The sequence below is a fragment of the Mya arenaria genome, chromosome 3 (genome assembly GCF_026914265.1).
Source record: "Mya arenaria isolate MELC-2E11 chromosome 3, ASM2691426v1".
Taxonomy (NCBI): Eukaryota; Metazoa; Mollusca; class Bivalvia; order Myida; family Myidae; genus Mya; species Mya arenaria.
In genome coordinates, this window is record NC_069124.1 from 69,816,161 (window position 1) to 69,831,548 (window position 15,388).

At 32.7% G+C, this 15,388-nt stretch overlaps 1 protein-coding gene across 1 annotated transcript; it reads right to left on the reverse strand.

Moving 5' to 3' along the window:
* Nucleotides 1-628: 628 nt before the first annotated feature.
* LOC128228355 (neuroplastin-like) lies at nucleotides 629-5,058 on the reverse strand. Its single transcript, XM_052939636.1, has 5 exons — nucleotides 4,861-5,058; nucleotides 4,530-4,628; nucleotides 3,844-4,134; nucleotides 3,512-3,641; nucleotides 629-2,765 (listed from the first exon to the last, which is right to left on the reverse strand). The coding sequence occupies exons 1-5, from the start codon at nucleotides 5,009-5,011 to the stop codon at nucleotides 2,720-2,722; spliced, it is 717 nt and encodes a 238-aa protein (XP_052795596.1). The 5' UTR covers nucleotides 5,012-5,058; the 3' UTR covers nucleotides 629-2,719.
* Between the last annotated feature and the right edge of the window lie 10,330 nt (nucleotides 5,059-15,388).

Below are 15,388 nucleotides of genomic sequence, written 5' to 3' on the forward strand. Positions count from 1 at the left end.
GTATTCACAAAGAACAATTATTCCCAAGAATAAATCTGAATTTATAAATCTTGACCAATATTCCTGACTGTTTTATTTACTAAAGATCTAAATTGATAAAAAATATGTACTATGTATGAACCCGTTTCACTTAAATCCTTGTAGAGATGTGGAGTAGGGCTCAAACCCTGAATCATGAACTGTGAGCTTAATACCTAGAAATGTTCCGAGACCTTTACCTTGTGTGGTATCATATATAAAACTCATAGGTAAATTTGTTTTACCTAGAATTGTGTGAATCGGATATTTCAGCGAGTGAATAGTGATCTGGCTGTTAAGCAATCTTGTTCAAGACTGCACCCTTAAACCTTTCAACGCACTGTAGTCGAAATTGCAGAGCAAATGCAAAGCCCAAAAAACCCTGACCTTATGCTGTAACCATCATGACCCAGGGGAAGTTTCAATATGCAGTCTGCTTGTCCCTGATTTGAACATGTGATCCAAGTTTCATGCAAGTCTAATGTTTGGGTAAGATGTTGCATAATTCAGACGAATCACAAACAAACAGTATTGCTTTATTCCTCTCGAATAACAGTCAAAAGATTATGATGACTGACTATAAGTCATCATGAAACAACAAGAACCTGTGTATGTTGTGGGGGAGTTTTATTTGTCTGATCTATATACAATACATGATTCATACGCTGTGTAACAGACAAGCATAACATTCTAAAAGTAAAAAACGGAATCCCAAACAATCCTTAATCTACCACAGTTGGTATAAATATCATATGTGCGGAAACAAATATAGATCATTGCAGAATAACATTGCTTATACTGATACTATCTTATGTTAGGTGAACTAATTTCTATTCAAGCAATACTTATATATTTAAAAATTGAATATAATCATGTGATAAATAATTATCTTTTTTCAGTATTATTTCTTGCAATGGTTTTGGCAAGTATATACAAATTTTGTTTAATTTGATTTTTTCCAGTATTTGCCCTGTTAGAAAAATAGGTATTGCACGCAAGTACATGTGAAGTACAAATCTATAACAAAAGTATATCAAGCAACATTATCCATGAAAGGTATTTTTACAACATGTATACACCGTAACATCAAAAATCATTCAACACTAAGACAAAATAAGGAAATTTCAATAAAAAAACACTTCACTCTGTTATCAATGACTATACAGCATTGGAGATATCTACAATCTAAGAGCAAATACGGGAATTCTTAAGTACATGAGTTTTAAAACAATAAACATATATACTCTGGTGCAAATATGGGACAATATATATGTATATAAAAACTTCAAAGAATCCATTTCCATTCATTATGAGCAGCATTATTCTCTCGACACTCTCTTACACGTATCTTGTGAGGTTGTAATGTATACAGAGTGTTGATGTACACTTTGGTATAAAATTTAAACCATTTATTCTTATAAAGGAGCAATAATGTTTGAATCGTGTATTTCAAATACATGAAATATGTAATCAGTACTCCTATACTGGCGTAGTCCTGGACTTTCGAGAGGTGTTACGCCAGTTTGGTAAACAAGTCATCAATAGAATACAAATTATGAGTTACTACCAGTCTGGATATCAAGTATGATGATAGGTGTTTAAACTAGTGTAACTCTATAATTAATTGAAAATAATAACAAAATCCATACAGTTCAAATCCAAAAGACAATCGCCTTTTTATATCATGAGTGACATGTGAACAATCAAACAAAGTATAGATAACATATGACCCGAATGGATTTTTACTGGAATAATATTATAATAACACCTGTTTTCAATCAACATTCATACTACATGAATATAACATGTACGAAACTTAAACACACCATAAATTTATAATTCAACCTTTTGTCCTTTCCTTTCGTGATACAAGCATTTGTTTCTACAAGTATTCACCTTTAAAATAAGATTTAAGATCTACCAATAACTAGAGTGGCTATTATCTTACAACAATGCAGATTTGCGACCTCTCTTATCAACAAGTTTACAACATTTTATCATAAACATTGCTTAATGACATTTATCTTGAACATAATACACTTGTTTCAAAACCAATTTCTCTGATACATGTAGATATAACACATTTTTTTCATCAGTTTCTTGACTACTTTTTAAAATATTATGTTCATTCTGCATAATAAAACATTGATTATGACTTGATTTACAATCTTAACATTAAACAAGTGTTATAGATATTTGCAGGCCCTAAAACATTAAATTTGCTCACACAGCTGGTGAGACTACTAACATATACACAAGTTTTTGTGTAGTGCACTTTTTATGGCAACTCTGCACTATGTAGCAGTTTATGAAACCCGCATTATGTTTGTGTTTACCAATTAAGTGCTAAATTCTTAAATATAGAACAAACACAAAGAATACGTTTGCTCATGGGTTTTAGTATTAATTACAAATTCAATAATTAAGAAGGTAGCTGTTAATGAGATCTCCACAAAAATTTGAATAAGTTCGTTAATATGGTAAGTAATTTAAACTGAATATACAAAATATTGATAGTAAGACGACTGCATCAACACTACTAACAACTGGATAAATCCGAGAAATTTGACACAATGCCTCTCTGCTTGTTCAGACAGAGATCAATGAAGTGTTCTTGCAGTTGTGGATTGCTCGCAGTGTTGACAATAGGTCTGAGGAATTGGAAATGTTTCAAGATATCTGAGAGTTGTTGTTTCAATGTCTAAGTCCTTCTATGGCGGACATCCTTGTGGTCAACTGTGTTCTCCCTGCAGTTCAAATAAAAAAGGCATGTTATTTGAGTTTTCCACATTACTGAAGCAACCATTTTGAGATACAACTATGTTAATCAGATGTCATTTCTGTTGAGAGAACCCATCATTGCTGAACCAAATTTAATACCAATTTCAATGAAAATGGAGTCACTACAACCTTGACCTTTAAATTACCGACCATAAAATCAAGAGGTCATCGACTGGCCAATATACATAATCCCACTTAGTTTGGGGACTGTAGGAGTCAAGAGTTTTCCACACACTTAGCGGGAAACATTTTTTCTTGTTAAGGTCAACTGACAAAGTGATCCCAAATTCAATACAATTTAGAGGTTATCTACCTAGGCCATGACCATACAAAGTTTGAGGACATTTGAACAAGTCTTTCACAGGTGAGGTTATAGGTTGGAAACTGTTTCTTATGAGGGTCGCCATTACTTGACCTTTAACCTATTAACCTTTTATCAATAGAGTTCACCTTATGACAATGACCAATGTGAATACCATGTGTAAGGACTTTACAACAGGTCATTATCGATCTATTGACTGAAATGAGTGTGAGGATGACTTAATCCCAAAGTAATCCCAGACATGAAGGTTTGACAATTAATATGCATGAATTTACAAATATTCAGAGTTGGAGGAGTGTCAAAAGTGCAATATACTATTAAGACAGGGAAATTGTGTGACTTCACTAAGAAATTTGTCAGAACTGTAAATTAAAACAAAAAGTGACTTACGTAGGTCCATCAGTTTCATCCTCCTCTGCGAGTTTCTTGCTGCGACGCTTCTCGTATACAAGGATGATCACACACAGGATCACAACTTCAGCAACAATGCCAAGGAATGGCCACAGGGCAGCCAACTTGTCTGTAGAGGGAGTAAACAGTATTTTAAGGTCTTTATAAGATTGAAAACATTTCAAAGAACTTCAAATAAAATATGATCAATACCAGCATGTAGTATGCGGTAAACCGGTTTGTTTTGAACAATGTAAAACATGTTTGTAAGACTTTACTTTAATACAGTTTTGTAATCAATGCTGAATATTTAATGTTCAAACTAATCTTACCTTTAACTCGGACCTCCATCACGGCTTCTACTATGAATGGTTCATAGTCATTCATGGCCTCACACTTGTACTTGCCAGCGTCATCATAGCCAAGCTCGAAGATGACTAATTTGCCATTGTCAATGCCCTTGTATTTGTCAAACTGGATCGTGATGGTGGTGTTGAGCACTTGGTCACCCTTGTACCAGCCGATGGTGGGGGTTGGGTAGCCTGTCACCTCACATTTCAATTCCAGCTTGTCACCTTCTACCATGTTCTTGTTGTTGTCGTTGCTTACTATAGCAGGCCCAGCTTCACACAGAAATCAGACAATTAGGCACATCCCCATTGATATACATCATTAGAGTTTACAAGCTTGTTAAAATGTTCAGTCCAAACAGTCATATAATAAGGATAATAGTTGATTGGTTTTGATGACTGAATAACTCATGTCTACTTCAGAGAGATGGATGGAACTGTTTCATATATTATTCAAACATTTTTGGATCATCAAAGAAATTAAGGAAAACTCATAAAATAATGCATTTTTCTTTTCCTGGAAGATTGACGCAACATGTCTTACACGGAGGTTGATTTCATGCATTTACAGAAAAGACCAATATTTCTCTCTGCAACAAAGAATACATGCAGCAAGATATACTTAAGTTGTAACTTGCACCCATATTATATTGGACTTTCATGTTTACCATAGAGGAAGACTGGTTTTGGTGTGATTGAGTGCTTCTCCTTCTCATTCTTTGGGTTGAACACTACTGTACAATGGTACTCCCCCATGTCAGCACGAGCTGTAACAGTCATATGGCAATGTCAAGAACTCATACATACCATACATGTAAGTCAATCATATGAGTTCAATATCTACAGCCTTTTTGCATAAAAGTACATTTATGCATCAATAAAAGTATAATATGTGTGTAAAGGGCTATGTAATGAAACAATCTGAAATTATCAGCAATAATAAATTACTGACAACAAATCTTATTTCACTTTAGAGAATATCATTCAAACTATACTGACTAGGCTTGTTAATGACGAGGGTTCCATTTCCATGGAAGTTCTTGAAGCGGTCGCCCTCAAGCAATTTACCATCAGGCCCCTTCCACTCAAACTCAAAGACAGTTGCAGGCCCTATCCCCGACAGAGTACACCTCAGCTCCACCTCTGGCATGTTGGCTGTTAGGTTTGCAGTTTCATAGTCCACTAAAATGTGAAAATATACATTGTACAGAATAGAATAATGTTTATTGAAAATCGTGGTCTATTATAAGTACTCACATTCTATTAATGTATGAGGGCTGCATCTGTCTTGCAAACAACTAATACCGGAAATTCAACAGTTTCAGCATCATTTCATACAAGAGGTTTAACACCAGTATCTGGCTGCTGTGAAACTACCCTATTTTGTAGAGATTGAAGGTTTGTTTCAACTATATATATATATATATATATCAGAATATTGAAAAATATACCCTGTGCTCTGCTTTTTCAATTTTTCACAAAAAGTCATACATACACAAGTACATGATATTGTAACAGTAACTCTGCCCCTTTTATAACAACAACATAGTACAACAGCAAAACATGGTCTAGTGTGTTATTTAATATAGCTTTCAGCCTTATTCTTAGATATGCCTTAGTGATTACATTCAGTCATTTGGTCAATTAATTTTTAAAGTCCAATCAAAACACCCAGATTGTTCTCTTTAGTTAAATTTAAGATGGTTCTAAGTTGTTTATTGAATTTGGCCCCTGGTTCATAACAAATATTACAAAATAACAAGTGTCTGTAGACATCTTTAATAGTTATTAAGTTAATTAATGCCCATCATGGTGTATCATCATGATGCATCATATCCACAACGGCAAAAGTTAATAGCAAGGCTTGCTGAAGTGTAATAGGCAGTTCAGCATCAGTTCATATTTTCTTACTGAAATACTGGTACAGGTGATAAGTGTTTCATCGAGGATTGAAGGGCATGGTATATTTAAAGGGCACTACCATATTGTGACAATGTTTACACCAATCTAAAAGTATTTAAGTTGAATATACTCAAACTCTCATTGCTTCTGGTTATTTATGTGCTTCTTTTATAACTTTAATTCAACAACAATAAACTTGTGTACAGAGAACATATTTTAGAAAAAGGGCAGCATGTCCATGGGTTAAATTTAGGCTAAAAAGAAATACTAGGTGTAGCATAGGCAGTATATGTCTTAATATTAATTGTGCCAGTATTGAATAATCTTAAACAAACTTCTGTGATATGACTTGAGTGTATCTGTTTAATATTCCCGGCGCCACTTACTCAAGTTAATACATGCACAGTAGATGCACAGTAGGTTTTCATAATGAATCAGAATAACAATTATAATATACCTATTATGTGTATCTGGTCTATAGAGAAAATAATCTAAAACCAAGTGCATGCACATAAGTAACAAGGATTGCTGAGTTATTAAATAAGCAGTGTTCTAGAGGGTCGGATGTTTTTCTTGCATACCTCAAATTTATATACTTTAATCACTTTATTGGTCATGTTATTTTTAAAAGGAAATCTAAATACTAGATTCAGGCTTCAGATGGTTGCTAACTAATTTACATGACTAATATCACAGTAGAAAAGTAGAGACCTCTGCTGCTTTATCACACAGTGAGTGTACATCTATCAACATATTTGTACAAACAAAGTGACAGCAAGTTGCAACCACACAGTAACAAAAGAATGTATCAGTACCAAACCTTATGTTGTCAATTTATTGCTAAAATTGTTTCAAAGGAGACACTTGTCTTTTACACCAATGCAAATGGCAAGTTATTAGAACACATGGACACTATTGTAATGTTTTGTTTTAATGATATTTGCTTTTATGGTTAAACAATGATACAAAACGCCTATATAGTTTTTTCCTGTGGTAATATACTTCATTTGTAGGGCTTTATTACTTATTTGTATTGTCACCAAGTAAGAGATGAAATTAATTGTTTGTGGTTAACAGGCTTTTAAATATAATTGATAACAAATTAGGCAAACAATTGCTTATGACAATAACCATCTTTAGCAGGTGTATTTGCCTTAATTAATTTCTTAGGTGAGAAATTGGTGAAATGGTGAAGTGGCAAGTAATTGTGAATGCCCAAGACTATGTTAAACGATCATAACAAGCAGTAACAAATTTAACTCTTAATTCTGCTTATTCCAATATAGCTGTAAAAAAACAATGTGTACAAGGTACCATCAACAGCGCAAAATAAATAACCGATGTATATATCTGCATATGAATTATTATCCTTTGAAAATGATATTGAAATTGAATATTCACAAATAACGCAATTATAATGCAAATATACATATACGAAAGTATGCCTTGTATGTATTGATATCATGATTTAATGGAATTATTTTGAACTTCATTTTTCTATATGTAGTTATAGAATAATCAGGAAAAATAATAAGGAACAAAATGATTTATCAATTTTGGCGCTTCACTTACTTGTACTTTCGTGTGTACTTACCAGAAACAGTCAAAACTATATTGAACTACAGGATCATTATTTGTTATATAATTATAAGTCTCAAGTGTAAAATAATATCGATTATATAGACAATAAACGATTGCCTACAAAGACAAGTACTGAATACTTATCGCGGTATATACAAACTATCTATATAAATTGTATGATATATTAGTCACTCGTGTTTAAGTTGACCGATTTTAAACAAGACGATGACTCAAATGAAGAAATATGGAAATTGATTTTAGATTTATTTTCTATTGAATTGCAATACCGAAAACATTTCACTGTAACGTTGTCAAACATATCAAATGTGACCTAGACAGAAAAGCCGTTTGTCTCGGGTCATGGTATCGCTTTTGAAATTTGTTATCAATTATATTTAAAAGCCTGTTAACCACAAACAATTAATTTCATCTCTTACTTGGTGACAATACAAATAAGTAATAAAGCCCTACAAATGAAGTATATTACCACAGGAAAAAACTATATAGGCGTTTTGTATCATTGTTTAACCATAAAAGCAAATATCATTAAAACAAAACATTACAATAGTGTCCATGTGTTCTAATAACTTGCCATTTGCATTGGTGTAGAAGACAAGTGTCTCCTTTGAAACAATTTTAGCAATAAATTGACAACATAAGGTTTGAAAGTGTTTTGAATTATTATCCTTTGAAAATGATATTGAAATTGAATATTCACAAATAACGCAATTATAATGCAAATATACATATACGAAAGTATGCTTTGTATGTATTGATATCATGATTTAATGGAATTATTTTGAACTTCATTTTTCTATATGTAGTTATAGAATAATCAGGAAAAATAATAAGGAACAAAATGATTTATCAATTTTGGCGCTTCACTTACTTGTACTTTCGTGTGTACTTACCAGAAACAGTCAAAACTATATTGAACTACAGGATCATTATTTGTTATATAATTATAAGTCTCAAGTGTAAAATAATATCGATTATATAGACAATAAACGATTGCCTACAAAGACAAGTACTGAATACTTATCGCGGTATATACAAACTATCTATATAAATTGTATGATATATTAGTCACTCGTGTTTAAGTTGACCGATTTTAAACAAGACGATGACTCAAATGAAGAAATATGGAAATTGATTTTAGATTTATTTTCTATTGATTTGCAATACCGAAAACATTTCACTGTAACGTTGTCAAACATATCAAATGTGACCTAGACAGAAAAGCCGTTTGTCTCGGGTCATGGTATCGCTTTTGAAAAGGTTCACCATGTAATATTATATTCTACTATTCAATCTGTCATATATCATCAAAGATAGGATACCCGGTTGAATCATGAAAGGTCTAGTGTCTGTAATCAAAATAGACGGCTTGTCATATACCGCATGTTCCGAACATTAAACATTTCAATTAAAAATAAAGTATCGACATAAATTAAAAACAGATACAGCCATTAAAAACCAATTAATTTGAACGGTTATCTGCTGTGCAAAAGTAATTAGATAACTGCACTAAAGTATCTTGGTAGTTTTAAGTGTAATAATTTAAAAAAAGGTTTCGTGTTGCAATAAAAATCACTTTCTTGCTCACTGATTGTGCATGTCACTACTATGTTTTCAGAAGTCTTTTCTCTTTGTTTCATCATAATTAAGCTATAATCTCTATCAACTCGGCTTGTAAAAGTAGTTTAACAGATTCATGTGTCAAGACGTCATTTCATTATGAGCTAGCACTTTTTCGCAATTTCAGGTGAATTTTGTATCCGGTCATAGAGTTCTTGGAATTACTTTATCAGTGTCTATGTTATTTTTACTAAAACTTTCACTGTTTCATGTAATTGCATGCTCTGATGAAGCTTATATTTTTAATTTTGCGATTATTTATACATGTTGGGATACGTGTGATGCTTTGGCCATATAAACCAATTTAATACCTCTGTAAATGAAATCGTGTTCTATTATCCCACCATCCAAACACAAGCATCAAAAAAGCTTTACCGATAGTGGTGGGATAACCGCATTGGAAGAGCCCAAACGACCGTGAACTAGAGACACAAACGCACAAATATTGCTTTTATAAATACAAACACCACAAATTTGTCGTTTAGGCCCTTGCCACATGCCTCCTAACAGGGCTTATAGGGTTTGTCCCTGTAGTTTCAATTGGATAATTGTATTACTCGACTCATGTTATTTACCTGTACTAAGTAACTAATAAGTATGTAAAATAAACAATGCGTTCATATTGTATACTTCAAATATAAAACATACCATAGCGTTACCAAAACTGTCACAACGTTCACAAATTTTTGGGTCGGATACCTTTACCTTTAGAAACCATACGAAGCAAAACACCATTGTAACACTCTGAATCAACTACAATGAACCTGAAGCGACAACTCAAGTTGTCAAACAATCAAGTATTATCCCTGTATGGAGACATAACGTACGAAACTGAACGAAACACAAATATACAAACAAAAACAGACAACACACGGTGAAATATCCGCCTTGTAATGTACGGTAACACTTGAGTTAACTAGAAGACATTGCTTTAGTTGTTCTCTGACATTTCGCTTAATATATGACATAATAAGATGGTGATAAATTCTATCATAAAACCAATTTACATGATATGCGAGAAGAAACGCATTTAAACTCCTCTTGATACCGCTTTTGATGATAAAATATTTAATATATCTGTCTAAACTAAAATTCGTTGACGTATAATAGTCGGTTTATGACACGTTGTTAAGGATAACATGTACAATCAAGTCTGCTTCTTCACTTTAATCCATGGGGGTAAGCTCTCTTGTGGCCTTTCTTTATCGATTGTATTCAGCTGAATCAGGAAGGACCGTCTGTATTCACTCTCAGAAAGGCCAATGACCATTATGACTTGTGTATGACTTCTCCACACTGTTTGCCTCGAGTTCAAGTTATCATGCGCTCTTGTTATTGTTCATTAAGAAATGTGTTGCACGATTAGATGATTTTATTTCCGCAGTTTTCTGACAAAGTTGATTACGTTAAAAAAATATTAAGCCTATACAAGTGGATATCATGCTACATAGGAAACCAAAGGTTCTTTCCGACAATTGATATTTTCATAATTTCAGATGCATTATTTAAATTCTAATATTGTAAAAATGCGATAGTTAATAAAAAAAGAGATACTAATAAAGGGATCAAAGGATCTACATTTTCAAATTTCAATAAGTGGTAAAAGGGTAACTTTGATTAAAATGTAATGGTTAAAATGCACATTAGCCAATTGGTCCATTCTTTCCTTCAGCGCAATTAAAATAGATGATCATGTTTTACAAATTTCCATATTTTCCTACCAATCTTAATTATGGATGTTTGTTTACAGCAAACAAATATATTCTTGTGAGTGGGCTAAACTTATTATTCATTTATTGAAAGTAATTTGGTTACTTCTGGCAGTATGCCATTTTTATGAAATCTGAAAAAACACGCCCACGTTATTAGTATTCGTGAACTCTATTCGACACTATAACCTACCCTAACCTACCCTTATATAACTGAGTTGAACTGATTTTGAAAATAAAACTGAGGTTTAATAAAACATAGCGTCAATAATAAACTTATTATAAATCACTTGTGTGGTTATCGTTAACAACCCGATCATATCAAGTAAAACTGATTGGCGCCATCTCGACATATCTGTCTTTTTAATGATTTTGAGGTGGTTTGATATCAGTCGCAGTTGTGATTTACCTAACCTCAATCAATGAAACTGTCAAAATAAAATCCGTATTACTCTGCAGTCTCCACAATTATGTTTTGAAATGCAAATGTGTACAATAGGTACTGTACTCCTTTTTATCAAGGATAAATAGAAACAGCGTATACTGGGTGTGTTATATTCTTCCAGTTAAGAATATTACACACCAGTGAGGGTCATATGACATTAAAGAAAAACAACCAATAACAACATAGGCCTAAGATGCATTCCAAGTCAGATGCTCTCATTATAAAAAGGTGAAGTCTTATCTGTATATGTATTCTTAACAAGGTAAAATCCATCTAAAACGGACGAAACAGCTGGACGGCTGAACCTTTTGAATGCAGATGCTTTTAATCGACCTCATGCTTGTAACGTGGTCTTGGGCGTGTTTGTGGAATGCGCACGAGTAACCACACTTATATACCGGTGTGTATATTAGCAGATGTCGATATTGCAGTACCTAACGCATTATCTGAAACATTTTCTGAAGTATGAGTTTGTACTAGGAGACCCTGTTGACAGTATGAAAAAGGCCCTGGTACATGGTTCATGTTCGGTGACCTTTCAGTAGCTGAGTAACGGCATGACAGGACTGTGATTGAATGACTGGGTAGTTTGTGTTTGGTGGCCTTCTGAGTGCTCGTTACTAAACATAATTGTATGCTAAGGAACACATGTATAGAAATAACTCAAAGGGTCTTTTTAAACGTTTTAAACGATATGAAATTATGTTTACCAAACACTTTAGCAGTGTGACGACAAAACATACTGGATCGTAAAACTGATATGAAACAATGTGCTTTGATTAATTTGTATTGGAGATACATCTGTGGTAATGAATAATCCGCAAATAACTAATAGGTTAGTAGGTTATTTTAATCCCACTTTATTTAGGGTAGTTGTTTAATGAAGATGACTACATGTATGTGGTATGAGGAGTATAAACCACAAACTGTACATTACCACACTGTTAAACGTATTACAATGTCAAGCATCATCTATGTCTTACAAAGGAAGTCATTGTCTCGCCGAAATTTCTACTTTTTACGACGCTTATCTTGCTGAATCATAGTCTATATTGCCAATATAAAAGTATTCAACAAAGACAGGATACCCGTTTGAATCACCACATATCCCGAGCAGTAACAATTAAATGTAATCAATCAAATGCCTGCAAACATTTTAATGATACTCATTCGACCTTCAAGAGTATTAAAACTGTTATCTGCGGTGCATTAAAACCACAGAACAGCTATCGACTGTCATATTCTTCATCTGATTTCCGGTAGGTTCGCATACTTCACGTAGTGTAATAAAGGCACTTGAATGCGACGTCACATGCAACGAGGAAATGCATAGCTTACGTGTCTTTGTATTTGCAAGTCAAGATAATGAGTGTTGTAAAGAAATATTCCAGACTAAATCTGCAAACGAGAGTAAATTGATATGTGATAATGGAGCGATTGTTGAGAATTTTGTTAAGGGCACACTGTTATTCAATATCAATACATGCAAATGTATAACAAACATAAATTGTGAGTGATAAACCATTTATAACTTACTAAATAATGCATTTATGAAAACTATTATTTACTGATAACAATATTGAAAATGTGTATTTAATAGCTAACATCGCGAAAATATTAAATGATTGGTGAATGGTAAGATTTACAGTGTTCTACTACCATCTCATAAGGAAGAAATACCGTGTTTCAAATTAATCTCGGTATCCTTCATAAGAACCATTGTTTTAGATATTTATTCATCCTTTTTGTATATCAAAACAGTTGTATTATTGCGGACAATTTTATTTAGGAGTAAGTGTGCATCATCAACGTGATTAATGGCATCATTGTTAACTTTTAAACGCAATCTATTGTATATTCAAATATATTTAGTAGATTTTGTCTCAAGTCTAGTTAGCAACACTGCAGATTGCAAATGTATCAAAAACAATTTCAGCGCAAAAAAACCGTTAACAATGATAACGTTAACAACTTTGTTAACTTCAATAAAGATCTGAAAATTCGGCATCTTGTTCAATTTTCTTTGTCAAAGTGCAACTTTTTTATTAGAATTTAATAAGATTGAATAGTTTAATGTGTAATATTCTGCAGAAAGACGCAGACGACGTAACCAACGGGGTTCAAATGATTATAATTGAAATTTCTTTGCCCTTTATGGTGTATGGACATTACCACAAGAACCCTTAAAATGCAATAAAGTTTAATGGGTCTTCCAGTATCAAGCATAGATGCACATTATATTTTTTAACAAAATACAAACTGATATAATTTCTGTAGGTTATTTTATGACTTAAAAAGAAGCGGTGATGAATAATGATTGATTAACTATGTCGAATTTACGTCCGAAGCAAACGAAAAAACATAGTTTACACAGCATTTAAATGCGTTAACTTTAGGAACAGAAAATTATCCCTCGAAAGTAATAACTAGATTCTGCGAATTTCGGAATTTCCCAAATTACCTAATACCTTACCTGATAATTAACTGAAAATGGCGTCTTATGGATCCTGTCCGATGTCTTTTCTTTTAAAACTGCCGAGCATGATCCAATTTATTTGTCTCAATTTCAAAGGTTGCCGTTAAAATACTTTAGCGTGATTCGATTGATACGTCACGTCTTTACAAGTATTGTTACGCGACAGAAAATATGATGTGAATTAGTAATCCATGTCCCCTCAATTCTTTTGACCAGTAAGGTATTTGCATGTGTAAAGAGAAAGTTATTGACTGGTTTAAATCTGAAACAATTGATAAGGTATGATCGTCATTAACTTAGTGATCGTGATTTACTTCATTATATTTGGATCACACTAATTGCAGCGAACTGATCAAATGAAGATGACTTTAATTTTTAACCATTAAAATAAAAGCGAAGAAACAGGGAACTTTATAACATTAAACGTTTCAGTACCACGCTATTTTCATCATTACGTTGTCAATAATCACATATGTCCTTCAACGAAAAGTTATTCGTCTCAGCGACAATAATTTCTTTTATGACGTTTATTATGCTGTATCGTAGTCTATATTGCCTCTATATCAGTTTTCAACAAGGACATTGTACCCGTTTGAATCATTAAGTAGTTTATCGTGGTTAGTAAAATCTACTTTTTACATTACTGAACCTCCTGAGCAGTAATTAATTAAAGTAATATCAACTATCCGCTTACATTCTAATGAGATCGACAAGCGTATAAATACTGTTATCTGCGCTGCATTATAATCAAAGAACAGCTATTGGCTATCAAAGCCTATGTACTCTTCATCTGCTTTTCATACTTTGATACATTGTTTTATGGTGTAGTAAAGCCACTTTAACATGGTGTGACATGTAATGAGCAATTGTCTAGCTGCCATGTCTTCGTTTATAAAATTTAAAAATGTAATAGGTTTTGTCATAAGAAACTTTTCGAGATTAAAGCTTTAAACAGGAGTAAGTTGTTCTGTGATATTTCATCCATGTCTATGTTGAACATTTTTTTTCGTATCATATGAACAACAAGTAAATAATAACTAAAGGAATTAAATATAAAACAATCAATGAATTGTTTTTTTTTTTACCAAATGAAGCTGTTTCTTTAACAATCGATAATGAAACTTGATCATTAGATGTGTTAAGTATAAATTTGAAGCAAGTCGCTGACAACAGAAGGGTCGAAGTTAAACGTTTCCCTATTAAATCTGAAATGCCCTTCATGGTGTATGAAGGAACACAAGTACCCTTTAATGCAGAATAGTTTGATGTGCCTTCCAACACAATGCATGGAATCGCCGTATATTGTTACTAGAAAGACAGCTGATACAATGTGTGAAAGTTTTGTATGACAAAACAAATGATGTGGAAAGTTTTTTATTGCCAATGTCGTAATGTATGTCAGAAGTAATTGAACAAAAATTCGTATTCAACTTACGTAAATGTTTTAGAGCTTGGAAGAAAGAATAACTGAGTACATGTTACAACCTTTAATATTACACAGCAGCAGCTGCTGTAATTTTAAATCCAAATATCAGAAGTAGTTCTACGATAAAGTCTGTTTATCTATGGCGTAGAAAACTCCACGAACTCATGTAGGAACGTTTTCGCTATACTAAGTTGTAGTAATAAATAACACATGTACTTTTATATGACATACAATGCGGAGATAAGTTTGTGATATTTAATATCACGTAGACTTTAAAGGATTGTATTGTTTTGATAAAAGGCTTTCAATGATTTATCTATTTAAATGTACTTAAATTGGTTTTATTTCGT

Excerpts from the sequence above, each read along its gene's own strand:
- LOC128228355 (XM_052939636.1), bottom strand. The coding sequence starts at position 5,011 with ATGCCAGAGGTGGAGCTGAGGTGTACTCTGTCGGGGATAGGGCCTGCA. Across the intron at positions 4,629-4,860 it reads CCTCGTCATTAACAAGCCTA|CTCGTGCTGACATGGGGGAG; the intron begins GTCAGTATAGTT and ends TGACTGTTACAG. Across the intron at positions 2,766-3,511 it reads GATGAAACTGATGGACCTAC|GGAGAACACAGTTGACCACA; the intron begins GTAAGTCACTTT and ends TTTGAACTGCAG.